Raw genomic sequence first — 22,104 nt, forward strand, 5'->3', positions numbered from 1 at the left:
CCTCTGCTGTCCATTTTGGTAGCTATGCCCACCTTGCCCTTTGATGGCTGAGTGCCACCACTTGGCCCCTACCACCTCTGGATCCAAGTATTCCTATTGTATTTAAATTTTGTAGTTGAGTGACTGCAGTTCCCACTAGTAGATCTGACATACAGAGAAGAGCAATTACAGGGCTCTTCAAAAATGCAGGTGCTGCCCTTACACATCTATTTTGCAAGGCATTGGTCAAGGGTATATCTTCTGGACCCTCCCAGCTGGGATGAGTAGGTCTAAAGTGACTAATCCACTCCACCATCCCAAGCTCCCTAAGCCTTTGGATCCCTTCCTCTACATTAAACCAAAGGAGATGAGACATTTCCAGCTTGCTCACAGTGGGCCATCCTTTAATCCATATTTTAGCTAACCAAGCAAATAAGCTATTAGAACCTGTTTTTAACTCCCCAAGCTGCAACATTAAATGCAGAGTCCCTACTTAGTGAGACCAAATCAATAAATTCAGCCTGATCTAACTATGTTCCTGCCACCATTATTCCACACCCTTAATATCCATTCCAATGCCTCTTCTCCAGATTTCTGTTTATATAAATTAGAAAACTCAAGCAGTTCTTTTTAAGTGTAGTGCACCTCCTCATGGGTCACACTCTCAATCTCACCTCTAGGGGACCGCCAGGAAGTGATACCTAACACCGTACAGGCTTGATTCAAGCCAGGGCAGAGATGATAGAAACCAGTGAACGGCTGGTAGTTGCCATTGGAATTAAAATGTGTGTGATCAGAGAAGACATGGGGGTTGGTACCTGACACAACTGTGTTGGTGATGGTCTGAGTAGAAATGTCAGTGGCCTTACTGGGCACAAAAGGGGCAGAGACAGTGGCAGAGGTTGCAGTAGCCTCAGAGGCTGTGGTAGAGGCTGAGAAGGGCAATGAGGCCAAAGCGAAGGCTGTGGAGGTGACAGATACTACTGTGGACGACATGGTGGTCTCAGAGCCTGTGGTGGAAGCCATACTGCTTCCAGACCCTGAAGCGACCTCAGAAGCTGTGCTGTCAGCCATGTTGTTAGCAGATACTGCTGTGAGTGCTGTGGTGGTCTCAGAGTCTGTGGAGGAGGCTGTTGTGGGCACAGATACTACTATGGAGGCAGTGGGGGTCTCAGAGTTTGTGAGGGAAGCCATGGAGGTTTCAATGGCTGTAGTGGTCTCAGATCTTGTAGTGGAGGCTGTGGTGGTCTCAGAGCCCATCATGGACAAAAATCCCACAGTGTGCTCAGAGGCTATCATGGAGGTAGCTGTGGGCACAGAAGCTATTGTAGAGGTAGTGTGGGTCTCAGAGGCTGAGGTGGCCTCAGAGGCCATAGTGGAGGCTAGGAAGTGGTGGACACAAATGTTTTGATAGAGGATGTGGTGGTCTGAGAGGCTATGCAGAAGGCCCCAGCAGTTTCAGAGGCTGAGGTGGGAGCTATGGTAGGCACAGAGGTTATCATCCAGGCTGTGGGGAATCTCAGAATTTGCTAGAAGCCACTGTGGTCACAGACTCTGCAGTGGTTCCTGAGGCTGTGGTGGAAGCCCGAGTGATCTCAGAGCCTGTGGTGGTTTCAGAGGCTTTGATAAAGACTGGAATGGGCACAGATGTTATCTTGGAGAGAGCAGTGCTCTTGGTAGAGGCCATGGTAGGCACAGACATGCTCACGGAGGCTATGGTGTTCTGAGAGACTGTGGTGGACACGAACGCTGTAGTGGTCTCAGCAGGCATTATGGTGGCTGTGGAAGTGGCTGGAGAGGGCACAGACTCTACAGTCGTCCCAGAGGCTTTTGTGGAGACTGTAGTGGTCTCAGAGTCTGTGGTGGAGGCTGGGGGTTCTCAGAGCCCGTGGTGATTTTAGAGGCTGTGGTGAAGACTGTGGTGGACAGAGATGTTATTGTAGAGGTCATGGTGGCCTCGGAGGCTGTGGAAGAGGCTACAGAGGATTTAGAGGCTGTGCTGGGAACTGTGGAAGGCGTAGATGTTATCATGGAGGGTGTGGTGCTCTTGGGGACGGTGGTGGACGCAGATGCCGTGGTGGCATCAGTAAGTGTTTTGGTGCCTGTGTGGGGCACAGACTCTGCAGTAACCATGGAGGTTTGGGGAAAGTGTTATTTGAAAACGTCATCCAGCTCCCGGCGAGATGGCTCACACCTGTAATCCCATCACTTTGGGAGGCCAAGGCAAGCCGATCACCTGAGGTTGGGAGTTCAAAATCAGCCTAACCGGTTCTACTAAAAATACAAAAGTAGCTGGATGTGGTGGCACATTTCTGTAATCCCAGATACTCAGGAGGCTGAGGCAGGAGAATCGTTTGAACCCAAGAGGCAGAGGTTGCAGTGAGTCGAGATCGCACTATGGACCTCCAGCCTGGGCAACAAGAGCGAAACTCCATCTCAAAAAAAAAAGAAATAGTCGCTCAAGTATTAGTTCCTTTCTGTAGCAATGACAATGAGGCTGGGAAAGCTGTGTCAGGAGAGCTCCAGCACAGCAGGAGTGTGTGAAAGTGGTGCTGAGCTGCACTAGAACAGCTTCCAGAAGGGTTTGCCCAGCAAGACCAGCGCATCAGAGGTCAGCGACTCTCCACTTTTCAAGTACATGGGCAATGATTATGCTAAACCCAGCCCGAGTTTAGTGGTTCCGGGACAGAGAATCAAGAAGAAATCACCAGGAATGGTTGCACAAGCACATGAATGTACTTAATGATACTAAACTTTACTCTTATAAGTCATTAAAATGATGTATTTTATGGTATGTATATTTTATCATGGTTAAAAAAATAAGAAAGAAGAGGAGAAAGCAGAGGAGGGAGAAAGAAAAGGAAGAAGAATTAGAAGAAAAAGGAGGAGAAGAGGAGAAAGAAGGGAAAAGCAGCAGTTACACTGGCCAAGCCTGGTAGCATCACCTTCGAGGCTGCTGCTCAGGAAGACAAATATTTGGGACTGTGCAAGTGTTTTGCTATGCAAAAAGAAAAGGTCATATTCTGACATGGCATTTCGTGGACTTGGAGCTTGTTTAAGAGTACTCCATACTTCTTTGCATCCATGGTTTTGAATGCTAATAAAGACTCTTAAGACTAGGCATCACCATGCCCACAGGCTCATGCCTGTCATCTCAGTACTTTGGGAAGCCGAGGTGGGTGGAGCACCTGAGGTCAGGAGTTCAAGACCAGCCTGGCCAACATGGTGAAACCTTGTCTCTACTAAAAATACAAAAAATTATCCAGGCGTGGTGGTACATGCCTGTAATCCCAGCTACTCAGGAGGCTGAGGCAGGAGAATTGCTTCAACCTGGGAGACAAATGTTGCAGGGAGCCAAGATTGCACCACTATACTCCAGCCTGGGCAACAGAACAAGACTCTCTCTCTCAAAAAAAAAGGAACTTTAATTTTTAGTTATCAATTCACCAAATAACCTCTCTGTGTCAGCTACCTGGGAAGCATTTTTTCTTTCCATGAGAGTTTTCCTAAAACATAAGCAGGAGTTAACAGTAAATGCACTGTCAAATTTTCATACAGTTGATTTTAAAACTTATGAGCCAAATTCTAGATAAATCATGTTTCAAACAAGTGAAACAATAGGTACAGATATTCCTTTTTCTTGAGTCATGAGGGGAAGATGCAGAGCCTGTGACTATGAGGCCAGTTAATGTGTCTCTGGGGACAGAGGCTGGCAGGAAGGACTCTGACCTGAGATACTGGCAGTGAGGACAGAAGAAGATTCTGGACGTTCAAGCGGCTGGAAAGGGAGGTCTGGACTCTGGAAGAAGGGGCTGGACACCCTCGCACAAATCTCAATTACACCCTGTTCCTTAGGTGATCCCTATAACGTCCCACCCATCCAGGTGGAGCTGCCTCGGTAACAGGGAACCTGGCTCCACGGAGGAACAAAGTGAATTTGAGGCTTGGAGAAAATAAAGCAAGGCTTCTGTTCCATAGGAGCCGCGCGGGTTTCAACAGGGCGCTTCTCTGAGCCTCGGTTTTCTTATCTGTAAACAGGCCTTATAAGAACTCGCAGGGTGATAGGAGGATCACAGGTGCGATGTAAGTGAAAGCACAGCACAAACGCGTGTCCGTTTTATGGCCAGTGGCACGCAGGTGGGAGCGACGACCAGGCCGGTCAGTCCGGGTCCCCAGGAGGGGCTGTGGGCCGGGAGGAGGAGATTCGGCGCAGCCCGGGGACCGAGGGAGGGTCGCAGACTTGGGGAAATGGAGGCCCCCCCCAGCCCCTTCCCCTGTCCGCGGGGACAGCAGCTTGCGGCGCCCCGGCCGCCTCCCTGCCCTCGGGGCACTCGCCCCGCCCCCGCCGCCCAGAGGTGTCCTCCCCGGGGACTGAGGGAGCGCATTCCCTCTCATCCTACTGATTAAGTAATTATCCCTAATGAGGGCCCAACCCCGGAGCTTGTTAAAGGATTTCCGCCTAGATTTCAAAGTGATAATTAGCGGGGAATAGAGACGCCAGAAGTGGGAAGGAGACTCCTGCCGCGCCCCAAGGCCCACAGTCCGCGTTTGCCCCTCCCCATCCCCCTCTACACACAACCTTTGGCCTCAATGCTGCATTTTGGTGTCTTGATAGGAGAGGGTCTGTCCGGTTTCATCTTTAGGACTCCAGGACCAGAGGTGTTTTTATTTCGTTTTGTTTTTTAATTGGGGTCCGGGCTGAGTTTAGGGGTCTCTGCCTCCCACCCAGGGCAGAAAGACACTCCTGTCCCTGCAGATGCCACAGGCTGAGTCACCATCTGCTCAGACAACTAAAATCCAGGCATCTTCCTCCTTTTCTCGAGGGCTCTCCAGAACCGAGGTGTCCCTCTGCCTCCTTTCTCCAGGGACCTAAGTCTGGAGTCCCTCTGGCACCTGGCATGCCTCCTCTCTAAGAGTCAAGCTTCAATCTTGCCCTTAGCAGAGCGGGTCTCTGGTGGGAGATTCAGTAATAAGGGTCTTCCCAGCCCAGCTAGGGCCAGATAGTTCAGTGACATCGGTGTCAGGGTTGGGATTACTGACCGTGATGGGTTTCCAGCTTTCAGCAAATGGGGATGCCCAGAGGAGCAGATAGTGAGTGACCTGTGGCCCTGCTGTTTGATTCTAGGTGGAGTTACGTTTAGAAGGCTGGCAGCAAACTGGGGTGCCTGTCCTGATAGTGAGGATGCCATCCTCCTCTGGTAAGACAGCCAAGGTTGCATAGGTAATGGGAGGTTTCTCTTGGGACTGACATGGGCACAGAATGGTTTTGGAGCAGGGCTGGTGCCCTAACATAAATAGGGGAAACAGTAGATGCTCACGGATTTGGGCTTAATGAATTAGGGTGTTGTTTTATTCTGTATAGCATTATCTTGTGACAACTCTTGTTGAATTATTTAATTTTAATTTTCTTGTCTTTGTGTCTCAGGTGAAAACTATGTCTTATACTTCTTTATACCCTCCACAGAGTACATAATAGCTGCTTTAAAATACTTGCTTATTAATTGACAGATTTTTCTACTCATTTTGTCACCATGCAAAGAAACCCAGCATGGATCGAGGCTGGCTCTTATTTAAACCCAGAAAGGAGCCATTTTTGGAGCAATAGAGGTTCAGCCTCCCCTTTCTTGACCCTCCATAGATTGCCAGTCCTGCGCTCCAGCTCCTCTGGCTCCTCCTCTTCTGTAAGGTCGCAGACAGAACCAGGAACATCAGTCAGGATTTTCTCCCAATGGATGGTCTAATAACTATGATGCCCTTTATAAACATGTCATACTCTGTTATAAAAAAGGTCAATAGAGAGAAGGAAACTATCATCATATGTCCATTCTCCTTTTCCCTCTCTGCCCCATCAGTAGTAAGGTGAAATGGCCATAAGAAGGGGGAGAGAAAAATCCAGAAAACACACACAGATGAAATGCCTACAAAGAGAAAAATTAGAATCGGGGTGAAGGTGTGAGGAGAGAGGATGGGGACGGTAGAGAAGGGTGACTTTTATGAGATAAATCCACAACTGGCTTTTGGTGGAAGAGACAGGAAAATAAATGCTGAGACACCATCAGGGAAGGTCTGCGATGGAGATCAGTGAGTAAGACTGCTGGTCAAACAAAGATCCCCTCCTCTTGTGTCCACCCACAACCCAGCAAGCCAAGCCAACGGGGTGTCCACTATAGACGTTAAGGAAAACTAAGGGATTTGGGAGGAAGAGGGAACCACCATGTGGATGAGAGATATTTATAATTTCTTCTGGACTTTTTCTTTCTCCACGGAATGGAGAGAGTGGAGAAGAAAATAAATTCTCTTTTCTTCTTGGATCCTTTTTTCTTTTCTTTTTAATTAAAAAAAGGGAGACAAGGGTCCTGAAAACTCAGAGATGAGCCTGTTATCACACAAACTCTTAAATAATAATGAATGGAAATAACATAATTCTGTCCTGAAACCCAGAGATTCCACCCTCGGTCTCTCCCTTTCCCCATAAGCCCCACACACAAGTCAGTCTGGGGCATTGCCTTCTAAGGCTCCTGTCCTTCCTTTAGGACTCAGGTTCTGTATTGGTCCCCACCCAACATGTCCATCAAACACCTTTTCATTCTCAGACCATTGCCTTCTACAGAGAACGTCTACTTGTATTGTTCATTCTTTCTTCTCTATCCCCTAAACTTACACTCTCCTTGCTTATCATCTCATTCCCCAACCAGTTTCAATTAAGAACAGAGGAAGGGTTATTGTTGTTAACCGTCGGTATTCTCTGCCCTTCCCAGAGTCCAGGAAGTAGAAATTGTGAGTCCAGTTCCTCATCCAGGAAAGGGGCAGAGCATGGAAGAGCCGGGGCTCGGTGCCTACTCCAAGATCACCGTGGGGAAGGGATCTGGCCCATGCCAAGTGTCTGCTGCTCCATCAGGTAGACTGGGTAGGAATTGGGGCCACCCTCATCCTCTGTGTCATTGTCCTGGGTATTCTGGGTTAGTGTGCGGCGTGTCCGCATCATATAGGAGACCTGTGATTGGGATGAGAAAGGAGGAATAAAAACCATCTGCGATTTGTTTCTCTCAACACTGACCTCAGGTCTTTGATTCTATTCTCAAGATTCCATCCAAACCTTGATATTTATTCCAGCTCCAGATCCAATACAATGAGTCCCAGCTCCATCTTCTGTTCCCCTCTCTACCATATTCTCCTTGTCCTTATACCTCCTATTCTCATACCCCGACTCTCCACCCCCCACACTTTCACACCCTTTCATTCTCAGTCACAGCCTTCTCCCCAATTCCAGCTTTTTATCTCCTGTGTATTTATTCTTTCCCCTTAGTTTTCACCAAAACTCTCCCTCTATTACTGTTCCCCCGACTCCTGCCATGTCTCTTTTCCTAGACTCATTATTCCCTGTAACTCTGACCCCTAATGTCTCAATTCCCTATCCCATAGATTCATTTCCGTGGGGTTCATCTGTCCCTTACCAAGAAGATCAGGCCAAGGAACACCAGGAGGAGAATCACAGCCACCAGGACCACAATAACTATGGCCCATGCAGGGAATGAATTATTCTCCCCCATCTGTCCAGCGTGGATACCTTTCTGTGAGCCATCTTTATTGCGGTATGGATAGCTCTCGTTGCCTGGGGCTTCTGATATGATAGAACTCAGCTTCATTCTAGATGTGATGAGTGTAAAAGAACTAATGGGCACCTGATGAGTAACCTCAGTTTTATTTAGATGAGAAGAGGTAGTAGTGATAGATTTGTCTCCTGTGACCTTGACTGAAGGTCTTATAGTCTTTGTGACTGCTGCTGTTTTTTCCTGGTTTTCTGTGGACTTTACTGGGGCTTTTGTGGTCTCAGTGGCCAGTGTGGTGTTCCCTGGGTTTTCTGTAGGCTTTTCTGAGACCGGTATGTTTTTCCCTTTGGTGCATGTGGTCTTCTTTGGGTATAGCGTAGGCTTTTCTGAGGCTCTTGTGGTTTTCTCTGTGGTTGATGTGGTCTTTTCTGAGTGTTCTGTGGACTTTATTGTGACTTGTGTCATCTTCTCATGGGCCAATGTGGTCCTTTCTCCATGTTCTATAGGCTTTGCTGGGGCTGGTGTGATCACGTTGGCTGATGTAGTCCTTTCTCTGTGTTCTGTAGACTCTGCTGCAGATGATGTGATCTTGTCACTGGGTGATGTGGTCCTTTCTTCATGTTCTGTAGGCTCTGCTGGGGATTGTGTGGGTTTCTCAATGGCTGACGGTGTCCTTTCTCTGTGTTCTGTAGGCTTTAATGGGGATGGTGTGGTGTTCTCATTGGCTGGTGGTGTCCTTTGTCCATGTTCTGTATGCTCTGCTGGGGATGGTGTGGTATTCTCATTGGCTGATGGTGTCCTTTGTCCATGTTCTGTATGCTCTGCTGGGAATGGTGTGGTGTTCTCGTTGGCTGATGGTGTCCTTTGTCCATGTTCTGTATGCTCTGCTGGGAATGGTGTGGTATTCTCGTTGGCTGGTGGTGTCCTTTGTCCATGTTCTGTATGCTCTGCTGGGGATGGTGTGGTGTTCTCGTTGGCTGGTGGTGTCCTTTGTCCATGTTCTGTATGCTCTGCTGGGGATGGTGTGGTGTTCTCGTTGGCTGGTGGTGTCCTTTGTCCGTGTTCTGTATGCTCTGCTGGGGATGGAGTGGTGTTCTCGTTGGCTGACGGTGTCCTTTCTCCGTGTTCTGTATGCTCTGCTGCAAATGGTGTGGTGTTCTCGTTGGCTGACAGTGTCCTTTCTCCATGTTCTGTATGCTCTGCTGGGGATGGTGTGGTGTTCTCGTTGGCTGGTGGTGTCCTTTGTCCGTGTTCTGTATGCTCTGCTGGGGATGGTGTGGTGTTCTCGTTGGCTGACGGTGTCCTTTCTCCATGTTCTGTGGGCTCTGCTGAGGATGGTGTGGTGTTCTCACTGGCTGGTGGTGTCCTTTCTCCGTGTTCTGTATGCTCTGCTGCAAATGGGGTGGTGTTCTCATTGGCTGACGGTGTCCTTTCTCCATGTTCTGTGGACTCTGCTGGGGGTGGTGTGGTTTTCTCATTGGCCGATGGTGTCCTTTCTCCGTGTTCTGTAGGCTCTGCTGTGGATGGTGTGGTGTTCTCATTGGCTGACGGTGTCCTTTCTCCATGTTCTGTAGGCTCTGCTGTGGATGGTGTGGTGTTCTCATTGACAAATGGAGTCCTTTCTCTGTGTTCTGTAGGCTCTGCTGGGGGTGGTGTGGTGTTCTCATTGGCCGATGGTGTCCTTTCTCCGTGTTCTGTAGGCTCTGCTGTGGATGGTGTGGTGTTCTCATTGGCTGACGGTGTCCTTTCTCCATGTTCTGTAGGCTCTGCTGTGGATGGTGTGGTGTTCTCATTGACAAATGGAGTCCTTTCTCTGTGTTCTGTAGGCTCTGCTGGGGATGGTGTAATGTTTTCATTGGCTGTCCTTTCTCCATGTTCTGTAGTCTCTGCTGGGGATAGTGTGATCTTCTCACTGGCAAATGGGGTCTTTTCTTTGTGTTCTGTATGCTCTGCTGGGGATGGTGTGGTATTCTCATTGGCTGACAGTGTTCTTTCTCCATGTTCTGTAGGCTTTGCTGGGGATGGTGTGGTGTTCTCATTGGCTAGTGGGGTCCTTTCTCCATGTTCTGTATGCTCTGTTTGGGATGGTGTGGTGTTCTTATTGGCTAGTGGGGTCCTTTCTCCATGTTCTGTAGGTTCTGCTGAGGAAGGTGTGGTCTTCTCATTGGCTGTCCTTTCTCCATGTTCTGTAGGATCTGCTAGAGATCGTGTGATCTTCTCACTGGCTGATATTGTATCTTGTATGTTTTTTGTAGTTTTTGTCAGGATCTTGTCTGAGGCAACTGTTGTTCTGTAATCTTCATTTTTTTCTGACGCTTCTGGAGTTCCTGTTGTGATTTTCTCAGAAGAAGACGTGCTTTTTTGGTTGGTCTGTGAATCGTCTGAATTGTGGAAGGAAGTTGTAGCCTTATATGAGGCAGTAGGTCTTCCAGAGTTATCTGATTTTGTCGTTACTGTTGATTTCCCTGTTGAGGACTTACGACAAGTTGTTTTTCTCTTGGGTGCTGGGGTAGTATGTTTTTTTTCAGATGATTCTTTACGTGTGGTGGTGGAGTCAGTAGAATCAACAGAGCGTTGGTTCCGGATCACTGGGTCTTTCCCTTGACTGCCGGAGTTTTCTTCAGGAGTGGGAGGAGCCTCATGATTATCTGTAGAGCTTTTGTGGTCTGTAGTTTTGGAGTTGTCTATAGGCTTGTCAGTGGGCTTAGGATGGCGTGTGGTGTTGCAGTGGCGCTTTCGTTCATGGACTTCTGTAGATTTAGGAAGGTCTGGAGATCTTTGTCCTGAATGCAGAACAGTGTGATCAAAGGGGATACTATAAACAAGGCCTGGAGTGAGGGGAAATAGGTGATCAGATGTTGAGAGTTCACCAGTTTTCTGATATTCTTGGAGTGTAGTAGCACCTGTGGAGGGAGAGAGGCAAATAAGAAACTTCCCCCATGTTCTTCTCCAACTCCCTGCCTACCTCCTTCTCTTTGCTCCCCCTGATAAAGACTCCCTAGCCAGTCTCCTCTGAATACTATGATATCTATTCCCCATTCTCACCTCCAGCCTCTGGGCTCAGGCTGTGCCTTCAACAAGCATGCCACATCATCCACATCTCCTCAACTCTCCATCTCAGGGCCTTTTGGCTGTAGGGCATCTTTTCTGATCCCTCTAAGCAGACAAAACCCAGCTTCATTTCAGTGCTTAAAAAGGTCTTTATTCATCATTCTGTCCTGTGATCTTCAACTTCACATTACAGTTGTTTGCATGCCTGCCGACCTCCACACCCCGCTATGCTTATCCAGTGTAAGGTTTTGAGAGCATGTGTGGACCAGCATTTTACTGTGCAGGTACCGCTTTAGGGTCTGTATACTTACGGAATGGAATCTCCTTTCCATAACAGCTGAGAAGACTGAGAATAAACATTAGACTCTCCACCTTTCCATAACACTCTGACACCATGTCCCAAATGCAACAGTTTGAGAAACTGAGGTAAGACCTCTGGCAGAACTTCCCATAGGGAAGGTAGACGCAGGTTGTGAGTGAGAGATGTATAAGAAGAATGGAGAATGGGTAGAGGAAGGAGATGGGAAACTTTCATTTCAGTGATAAAGTAGGATGAGGAGAATGGATGAGATGACCCAACCCTATGGTCACCCCACTGGGTCCCCCTCTTCACACATTTAAAGCCATCTGGGGATAGATGAAGGGGGCCATCTTGAAAGGAAAAGATCTCTACTTGGGGGTCTTGACAGGAGTAAATGAGGCAACTAGATTGTGGGAGGGACTGACTATGTTTAAGGACAGGGTGTGAGAGAAAACACCCCTATCAGTGGACAGATACAGGCCTTAATTCCACGGAAAAACAACCTGATGGGGACAAACAAGATATCTCTGGTATCTAGCCAAAAGAGTGAAGGCCAAGAGATCGCCAAAGAGTGAAAGAGATAGTGTCGTTACATAACTCTGTTAGCTCAAGGCAGCAACCAAAACCTGGACCTATTCCCAATCGCAAGAAACCACAGTCCACCTGCCTGCTGATGGGCAGAATCGGGGCTTGGGGAGCTCAGTCCTTGAAATATGGGCAGGACAAGAAGGGTGTGAGGGTAATAGAGAAACCCAAGTCTCTGAAAGGAATTGAGAGTGAGGGGAGAGAAGGGGCTGAATGATCAGGCCTTCACTACACTGTGCCAATCCCGTTCCCTGATTTCCTTGGCAGCAATACCAGTAATAGCTATTGTTACTGGACACCTTCCCCAGCCACAGTGCATGGCTGGTGGCCTCACAGACATTCTCTTTCTGGATTCTATTCTGTGGTAATTGATCCCCCAATGCTCCACAAGGCTCTTTAGAAGCAGTCAACTTCTCCTATTTTACATCTGAGAAATTTACGCTTCATGGAGGAAAAGTGACCTGTACATAGTCCCACAACAACAGCAACGGTCAGTCTTTCTGGAGCTCTTCTATGAGACAGCCAGTTTCTACAAGTGAGGGCATACATTAACTTATTTACTTTTCATAAGAACCTGTTGAGGTTGAGAACTATTTCCTAGTCTCTCAACTTTATAGATGAAGAAACAAGGTTCAGAGTGGTTGAGTAATCTTCTCAAGGACAACCAGCAAGTAAGAAGTTGTTGAGACAGAATCTGAACACGTCCTGGGCACCTGGGCCCAGATCGTTGCTGGTTGAGACCACAGTGCACAGCCTATGGGTCAATCCAGTCTTTTGAAGAAGGAAGGACACTGACATGTGTGGACTCCCTGAAAGGTGCTGTTTGTTTATTTAATCACATAATTATGAACCTGTGAAGCGAGGATTATGATCTTATGTTTATAGGTGGGGAAAGGAGATGCAAAGAGCTTAAGTAATTGGTGAAGTTAGACTTTTCACTGTGCCCCAGATGCTTTTAAACATGATAAGGGACAAATGACTATCCATTGAGTGAATAAATGAGCTGGCAGCAGTGAAAAGGGCAATTTCCACTGGACTTAAAGGATCAGAGGACAGGTTTGGCATCCAGGCTGGGTCCCTCAGCAGTTTTGCATCCTTGCTGAGGTCATTTAAATGCTCGGAAGCTCCATGCCCTCAACTGTAAATAACCATGATGCTGACTGCACCAGCTTACTATGCAGATTAAAGGAAGTGTGGTGCTGGAAGACTCTGGAGCACAGAAGCTCTTTAAGTGTTTGTTGAATCCACGTTGTAGTCTCTGAAATAATCCCAACCGAATTTATCACACATCAGAAACTGATGAGTGCTGTGTTTTATCAACTTTTGTTAGACACAGGGTCTCACTATATTGGCCAGGCTGACCTCAAACTCTGGTCCTCAGTGATCCTCTCACCTCTGCTTCCTAAAGTATTAGGATTATAGGCATGAGCCACTGTGCCTGGCCTGGCCTGCCAGGGATTTTTATTTGTTTTGTTCATCACTGTCTCCAGCCTAGAACAGTGTCTGGTCCATAGGAGGCACCTTGTAAATATTTATTGAATAATGAATGAAAGAATAAGACTGATGAAAACTCCTTAGAAGCCTTGCCATTAACATTTAATCATGCACATTAAGTAAAAACCAAATGTATCTGTGACCTCCACAGGCTGGGAGACCAAGGGGTGACTTCTGCAGCTAAGTAATTGAGCTCTGAAATGAAAAGATATTGAAAGAAGGCCTCTGGCTCACCAATTCCTGGATACCAGTTGTCATTAAACCACAGGATCACAGTCAATAACTAGACTCAGATAACTAGATGTTAGAATTTTAGATCTGTATCAAACAGTTGTGGAACCATAGATTGTAAAAAGCTGAAGTAAAGCTCAAGGGATTCCTTGGTCCTGACCCAGCCATAAGGCAAGTCAGTGTAAATCCTCAGGACAAGAGGAGCATCTCTTCCCCAGGCAATCGACCTTTGGTAGTGACTTACTTCCCTAGGAAGTTTTCACCAGGAGATGCTCATTCCATCATAGAACGATCACAGCCTGAAAAGAACTGTTTTGGTCACTGAAGTACAGGCAGGGGGTGCAGAGAAGAAAATCCAACTTTAGCACCAGACACTGCGAGTGGATGCTCAGCTGAGATAAAAGAATAAAAACAAATCCCACAACATCAAAACGATGCACAATGCCAAAGATCCCTGCTGTCTACTTAGTTCACTCACTTGAATGGGAGGACATCGGCTGGGCGCGGTGGCTCACACCTGTAATCCCAGCACTTTGGGAGGAGGAGGTGGCCAGATCACCTGGGGTCAGGACTTCAAGACCAGCCTAGCCAACATGGGGAAACCCTGTCCCTACTAAAAATACAAAAATTAGCCCGGTGTGGTGATGGGAGCCTATAATCCCAGCTACTCTATAGGTTGAGGCAGGAGAATTGCTTGAACCTGGGAGGTGGAGGTTGCTGTGAGAGATGCTCTTTTGGGAGAGCGAGACTGTCTAAAAAAAAAAGAAAGGAAGGAAGGAGAGGAGTAAGGAAAGGCGGGGGAAGGAGGGAGGGAGGGAGGACATCTTGCTAAGCAATTCATGCCTTGGAGTCTCTGTCAGAGCACACTCTCCTGAAAGTGCATCTCTCATGTTTCCTGGTATCCTCACCCCCATCAATGGCATGCTCCATTTGCAATAATATGGGTAAATGCTTGTTAAAATATCTGTATAGGAGGAGTTCAATAAGTGGCTTAAAACACAGACATAGAAAAAGAAAAGCTGGTGGGCACAGTAGCTCACACCTATAATTCCAGCACTTTGGGAGGCTGAGGGAGGAGGATCACCAGTCTGAGACCAGTCTGGGCAACATAGTGAGACCTATGTCTACAAAAAAAGAGGAAATCTAAAGGGAGAGATAATCAAATGATTGCCTGGGGACTAGGGAGTACACAGAGATATTTTATTTTTCTAATTTTTTTCTATTTTCCAGTTTCTACAATGAGCATACATTATTTGTGTTATAGAAATTAAATCAAATAACATCTGTTATAGAAAAATATTCTTATTAGAGTCTTCCAAGGACCCCAGCCCCAATTCCCATCTCCTGCCTCACCTGTGCTCCCTCAGATGATTTAATCTAGACTGCACCTGTGCTCCCTCAGATGGCTTCATCTGGACTGCACCTGTGCCTCCCTGTGATGACTTAATCTGGACTGCCGCTGTGCTGCCCTCGGATGATTTACTCTACACTGTACCTGTGATTCTGTGACTGCATGATGCAGACTCTGGGATCCCAGGATCTAGTTATCTGTCTGGGTATTGACTGGTCCTGTGGACAAATGTCAGGGCCCCCCAAGCAGAATGGTGGACTAAAGGGCTTCATCCATTCCAGTTGTCCCTCTTCCCTTCCTGCCCTGGCCTCTCTCTCTGCTGGGCACAGGCATGCACCAGTCCTGATTCACACTCCAGTTCCACCGACCTCATCACAACCCGGGCTCAGCCTCGAGCCCTCCCCACCTGTCCCCCACTCGCTCTTTAGAATCTGCAGAATGAAAGAGGCCAGATCCTCTTGTCCTCCCCACCCCTTCCTCCATCCCGCCCAGCCACGCCCATCTCCTCTCCAAGACCACGCCCACATAGCCCCTTCGGAATCTCAGGAATTCAGATTGTCCGCACTGGAGCAAATCTCAGCGCGATTGTGTATGCGGTGAATTCGCTTCTGCCCCCTGTAGGTTCCTCTTCCCTAAATTGCAAGATAGAAGGAGAGAGCAGGAGATGGAGGATCCACCTGACGGGAAGGCAGAGGAAAGGCGGGCGAGATGGGACCGAGAGGCGGAGGGCGGCCCTGGTGCCTCTGTCTCCAGACCCTCAAGGTAAGGGAGACAGACAACGAGTCGGGGCACGGACAGGACACACTGCTGAGACCTTTCAGAGGCAGCTCAAAGACTCCTCAGCCCCCGCTGTTCACCACCCACCTGCCCCTGCCTCCACCCCCGACCGCAACTGACTGAACTCAGGGAAGGGTCATTGCCCCTATTATCCCCCTCCGTGCACTCTACTGGAAGGAGGAGGTGCTGCGTGCCTGCCCTGCCCCAGTACTGCTCAGAGGAGACTTCCAGACTCACGACCGTCCCAGCCCTGGTTCCAGATCATCAGCGCCGTTACTGTGGATGGCTCTATCCTTGGATGACTGTCCAGTAGGTAGAGAGTGTCTCTGAATCTACAGTTGTACGTCTGCCTTGTGGAGACCCTCCTCCAAGTCACCCAGGTCCTCCACACCGCCCCCGTGTTCAGCATCTCTGCTCCCTGTGTTCAGTCCGTTTCTTAAGTGAACTAATTTCACAATTTCATCTTATCTTTAGGGTCTGTTTTGTTCGTGAAACTTGTCCATATTCATTTTCTCATCAAAGCCCTGAGATGTTTCCCAACCGTAAGACAGGGACAGAGCCTTTGGTGCAAACCGTTCTGAGTCGCTGTGTGGATTAAATGAGTAAACGTGGATGAAGTGCCTGGTGCCATGTAAATGCTCTGTAGGCATCAGATATCGATACAGCCAGGCAGCAGTGTCCAACGTATTTTATAGATGGTGTGGAAGGGCAGACTAGGCAAATGGGTGAGAGACAGGACTGGAAACTAGGTCTGCACAAAACAGGGCTCTCAGGAGAGACCCTCCGCCCATCCCCCCAGGGCTAGGGCAGTGGAGGTGGAATCCCTGCTTACCTCCCCCTCTAGCTGCGAGATTTGGGGCAAAATCACTTGAGTCCACCCTTCTCAACTATAAGATGGGTTATTATTAGCCACCTCAGGGGATGCTGAGATTAAATGAGATGAATCGCTAGGCTCAGTGACTCACACCTGTAATCCCAGCACGTTGGGAGGCTGAGGCAGGCGAATCACTTGAGGTCAGGCATTTGAGACCAGCCTGAACAACATGGTGAAATTCTGTCTCTACTAAAAATACAAAAAAAGAGCCAGGTATGGGGATGGGTGCCTGTAATCCCAGTTACTCGGGAAGCTGAGGCTGGAGAATCACTTGAACCCAGGATGCAGAAGCTACAGGGAGCTGAGATTGCGCCACTACACTCCAGCCTGGACAACAGAGTGAGACTCCATCTCAAAAAAAAGAAAAAAGAAATCACCATGAGCGGCTGTGAATTCCTTGCACTGAGCAGGAGCAGGTGCTCAATGAATGTCAGGTGCCCACCCCCACGCACCCAGGCTGCCAGCCTCTACAGTGTCCTCATGCGAACTTGAAGAAACCCCCTCTGGGTGGGTGCAGCCCTGTGAGCCATGTTTTAAAGAGCAGAGCACAAGCTGGAGTTCAACTCCCACATGCTCCTTAGCCAGCAAACTAGCCGTGAACACTCTAGACAACTGTCTGCAGCAGCCCTGTGCCCTCATTTCTGTTTGTTGTCCAACCTATGAACACTAAGAAGCAAGCCATTTCTGTCATCCGTACCCTCTGTAGGCATCTTACCTGCCTCCCAAGCAGCTAGAAGGAAGAGGAGGCAGCACTGGAGGCCAAAGGCAGAGAAGAGGCTGTGGACCGGCTGGGCCATGTCGGAGCTGGGTGGCTGCTTGGGGACCATGGGCTGCGGACCCCTCACCTTATATGAAGCCAATCTTGACGTCATTGGGGCTGGGGCTCCTCAGGACTAAGTCTTAAACAAATGGAGCCGCCCCAACCCAAAGGGGAACCCTGATAAGAGGAGACCACAGCTGCTGCGTCATGGAGCCAGGTACCTGGGTGCCTGCCGAGGGGTGGGCAGGGCATAGGAACCAGAAAGGGGCAGGCGCCTGAGCCAGCCCCAGTGGAGGGAAGTGGGGGTGGCCTCAGGTGGCCTCCAGGGCTCTGGGGAGGTGGGGAGCAGATGGCTGGGTTCTAGAAGGATTAAGCTCTGGTTGGGGGCAGGACGGGGTGGGGTTCATTTTCTGATCTGTGTCCAGCTTCACGCGCACCCTCCTGCCTCTCCCGAGTCAGCCCAGCTTCCACACCCCTTAGTCACACATGGTCACTCTTTCCACCTTGGGCGGAGCTGTCTGCAAGGATCAGGTGAAAGAGCAAAGGTGAGAGAAAGCCCTCGAATGACCCTCGCTACAGAGACAGGTGCTTTGTGATGTTCAGAGGTCATACAACAAGATGTGGAGAGTGCAGAGGTAGTGACAGAGACAAGACACAGACCCGCAGGGACAGATGTCACACCCCTCACCAGGGACACAGACAGGTCAGGCCACCCAGAGAGACTGAGGCCAAGATCTTTGGCCAAGAGATACTCGGCGTACAGGGGCTTCTGCCTTCACTCTACCCCTTCCCTCCCACTCCCGGAGCTCCCCTTCCCTTCCTCAGTTCCTGCCTAAAGCAAGCATTAGCTCAGAGACTCATTTGTCTCTCCAGTGACAGTGCCAGGGGCAGGAGTAGGCGGGGACAGACTCCCCGGGTCTCTAACACAGAGAAGTCATCACCCCTCTCTGCCCACTGTGGGTCTCCATGGATGGAAAGTAAGCACCTTGGATCCCTGCTTTGTCGTCAGAGCCTGGGACAGTGTCTGGCACACAGTAGGCAATCAAAAAATGTTTACCTGCCTGGATGAAGTGGAAGCCAGGGCCGGAGGAGGCCTTTCTGAGGGAAGTGGGACAGGCAAAGGCCATAGAGAGGGCCAGGACCTGAGGGCAGGAGGCCAGACCCTTCGGGCAGTTGGGCGCATGAGAGGACTAGAGAACTGGACACGTGGGTTCCTCTCCTTACTTGGCGTGACTTGTCCCTGAGCCCTGGGCAGGGCTGGAATAGGTGGGAAGAGAAGAGGAGGCCAACTGCTTATTAATGTGATTAATGGCAGATTAATGAGACTCCATGGAGTCAGGCCAAAGACTGACTACTCAGAACTGGGCAGCCTGCCTCCCAGGCAATACATCCTACAGGATGGAGAAACTGAGGCAGAGACAGGCTGTCATCTGCAACTCCATCTGGACTCAGGGGTGACTGACAGTCCCCTTTTCACTGGTATCCTTCCCCGCCCTTTCCCAGGGACCCAAGCCTCTAGGACAGTGGTTCTGTACAGGGAGGAGCAATTTTGCCCCCACCAAGGAACGTTTGGCAATTTCTGGAGACATTTTTATCACAATTTGGAGTGGGGTGCTCCTGGCATCTAGGAGGTAGAGGCCAGAGATGCTGTAGAACATCTGATAATGCCCGGAGCAGTCTCCACAACAAAGAATCATCCAGCCCAGGACGTCAACTGTGCTGAAGCTGAGGATCTCTGCTTTAGAATAAGCATTAATCAGTGTTTGTGAATGAACAGCCCCTTCCCTTTTCTCTTAGCTACAACTCCACCCCAAGGACCCAGGGTCTGGGCTAGAGAAACCGGGAGGTGGGTGGAGGCCCAAAAAAGTCTCTTACAGTAGGTCTATGCTGTTTCGTCTGAACTGGAGACTGAGGGGCCGGTCACAAAACAACCCTGCCAACTACCAATGTTTGGGCATTTCTATGTACCGAAGAATGTACTAAGCACTTACCTATGAGTTATCACCTGTCACCCTCACTTTACAGATGAGGACAAATGAGCCTCGGATCAGGGAATGACTTGCCATAGTAGGTGGCAGAGACCAGACTCGGCCCTTCTGGGCCTGCACGACACAAAAGCCCATGCACTTGGGCAAACCCACAGCATCTAGTAGACAAGTGGAGGAAGTGCCATTTTATTTAGAATAACTGTGTTCACCACCCTCCCAGAGCAGACTAAGGGGACACCACAGAGGAGGGTTCTGTGCCTGCCCTGAGGGGAGATAATCGGAGGGACCTCGGGGGCTCAAGAGCCAGCCTGAGGGGCTGCCTATGGGGGGAGGTGAGAAGGGGAGCCGGGAGCAGACTGTCCTCAGCTAAGGAGCTTCTCAGATGTCGGGAAGGAGGGTGGGACTGGGAAGAAAGGGTGTGGGTCGGGGGTTGCAGCTGTCCTGACCCAGGCTCCATGAGTCTGGAAGGTGCCTACAGGCCACCTAGCCCTGGTCCTTCCTTCCACAGGTGAGAAAGCTGCCCTCGGAGAAGTTAGGCACCTTCCCACAGTCCACAGCACCGGTGGCAGGACAGAGAGCAGAATCTTGTGACTGACAGTGGACTCCCCCTTACGCTCTTGGTGGAAGAGACCTTGGGGGGGCCAGTGACCCCAGGAATCTACCTGCAGGAAATGGTCCCTGCTAGGGTGAAAAGGATAGGGGAGTCTAAGATGATTTGGGAGAAGGAGGAAGGCCAAAGGGGAGGCGCTTAGCTGCTCCGGCCCCGCCTTTCATTTGACAGAGTAGCCCTGGCTGGCGGGGGCCCCCGTCTGGTGGTGGCGGCAGCTGTCAGGGGTCGCGAAGTCACAGCCACCCCCCAGATTCGTCTCCCTCCGGAATTGGCAGACCTGTGAGAGGAGGGTGGGTACGATGGGTTAACTGAGGGGCCCGGGACCCTGCTGCCCAGCGCAGCTCTCCCCTGGGAACCGCTGCTTCCTCTTGGCAGCCCAGGCACTCAGCGTTGCTCTTTGAGCAAAAACAGCTGTTACAGTAAATAAGGCTGTACACTGAGCACTTACTATAATACATGCCAAGCACCATTAGTGCTCTCTCTGCATAAGCTTATTTGATCCTCCCAACCACCCTTTGAGATGGATGCCATCATTCTCATTTTCTCCAGGACTCAATTAGCTCATCTGTAAAATGAGGAGTCATATTTCCTATATCACTGAGTTGCTGTGAACTAAAATATGTACAGCACCTAGCACATAATCAGTGCAATTATTATTAATGAAGAATCTGTAGCACAGAGAGGTCAAGTATCTTGAACAAGGATTCAAACCCGAGTGAATGTGGCTCCACAGAACTGGTCCCTTACTGCCTAGAGCTGAGTGAGTGCTTCCACGCGCCGGCCGGTTTCCAGCATTCCCCCACCTCTTTCAGTGGCCCCAACACCCCGTCCCTGCCCAGCCAGTGTTTCTCTCGGCCACTCAGACCAGGGCTCCCTTCCCCCTCCCCGAAACAAGCCCTGCAAGCTGTCATCCCCTCCCCAAAGCCCCGTTCTCCTCTGAGTCCTAGGGCACCAGGTTCCCAGCCCCACTGGCATAGGGGACCCACACATTTGGACCATAGCGTTGCTCACCCTCTTGATACCATACGTTAGGCTGATAATTGCTGCCACCAAAGTGAGAGTGATCAACACAATGGCCCAGTCCAGGACAGAACCCTTCTGGGACTTCGGACCTGGGGCACAAAGAGAGGGCCAGCGACTGAGGCAGGTGGTGCCTCCAGACCCCCAGATCCCCACTGCCCTCTGACTTTCCATCTTTCTTCCCGTGACTGTGATGTCTCTGACTCTGAGACCCCATCTCTCTGTGGCGTTTTCTCGTATCACCTTGGGAGCAGAATCTCAGCAGGGGTGGGAGTGGGGAGTTAAAGGGCTTATTCAAGTCCCAGTTGCCTCTTCCCTATGGACACGTCTGTTGGTCCCAGACTCATCACTGACGTCCACACCTCACCGTCTTTCTCGGGCCCTATTGGCCGCATCCCTGGGTCTGTGATGCCTCTGCACTGGGAGGGCCCTCAGTAGGCACTCTCCTTCTTTTGGGCCCCAGTTCTCTTCACCACTCCACCCTGATTCCAGTCCTTAAGGGGAATGAAAGCCTGCTCTCCTGCCCTCTTTCCATTCTTTTCCTGCCCTCAAACTTCTTGTGGGGTGTTCCCCAAGCTCCCCTTCTAGGAACGAAATGGACAGGAGGAGGAAGATGGAGGAAGAAGGGGTGATCTCTGGAGGGAATGCCTCTTGCCCTGTACAGAGAGAGTAGATCATGAGGAAGAAAGAAGAAAACTTTCGAGAAAGCCAGGTGTTGGATGCAGTGGCTCACACCTGTCATCCTAGCACTTTGGGAGGCCGAGGCAGGTGGATTGCCTGAGTTCAGGAGTTCAAGACCAGTCTGGGCAACACAGTGAATCCTCATCTCTACTAAAATACAAAAAATTAGCGGGGCGTGGCAGCATGCGCCTATAGTCCCAGCCACTAGGGAGGCTGAGGCAGGAGAATTGCTAGAACCCGGGAGGCAGAGGTTGCAGTGAACCGAGATAGAGTCACTGCACTTCAGCCTGGGTGACAGAGCAAGACTACATCAATAAAGAGAAGAAAGAAAGAAGGAAGAAAAATAAAGAAGAAAGAGAGAGAAAGAAAGAAAGAAGAAAAAGGAAGGAGGGAGGGAGGGAGGGAAGGAAGTAAGGAAAAAAAAAGAAAAGAAAAGAAGAAAGCAGCCAGGTAACAGACATCTGGCAATTGGTCTGACCAGAGGCCCCAAAACTCCTTTGAGCTGCAGACACATCCTCAGACAGACCTAAAACGCAGTTGAAAGCAGGTGCTAATGACAATCACCGAACTCCTCCTGAGGAGCCATGGGCAGGGGATGGAGAGAAAATGGGCCCACCAACTTTTTGCTGTAAGTGACCCATTGCCAAAAAGATTGCCTTAGTGGTCAGGATGCTGAGCCCAGGGGCATGGTGGCCACTCCAGCCATTGCGGCAGTGGAACCTCCTGAGACAGCCACACTCAGTGCTGAAGACCCCGGCACAATTGGAGCAGTTCCAGGAGCACCGGAGGAGGCGGGTCCTAAGAGGGTAGAGGGCAAAAACAGCTAGAAGAGATCCAAGCAAGAGCAAAGCA

The 22,104-nt window shown here is 49.8% G+C and overlaps 1 protein-coding gene across 1 annotated transcript; it reads right to left on the reverse strand.

The window, feature by feature from the left end:
* Positions 1-6,826: 6,826 nt before the first annotated feature.
* MUCL3 (mucin like 3) lies at positions 6,827-16,990 on the reverse strand. The gene is made up of 3 exons (XM_012433913.3): positions 16,909-16,990; positions 7,434-10,432; positions 6,827-6,973 (listed from the first exon to the last, which is right to left on the reverse strand). Exons 1-3 carry the CDS (start codon positions 16,988-16,990, stop codon positions 6,827-6,829), a joined length of 3,228 nt encoding a protein of 1,075 aa, XP_012289336.3.
* Positions 16,991-22,104: the final 5,114 nt, after the last annotated feature.

This window comes from Aotus nancymaae, unplaced genomic scaffold, assembly GCF_030222135.1.
Source record: "Aotus nancymaae isolate 86718 unplaced genomic scaffold, 86718_ANA_hifiasm-v0.15.2.pri h1tg000027l, whole genome shotgun sequence".
In the NCBI taxonomy this organism is placed as follows: Eukaryota; Metazoa; Chordata; class Mammalia; order Primates; family Aotidae; genus Aotus; species Aotus nancymaae.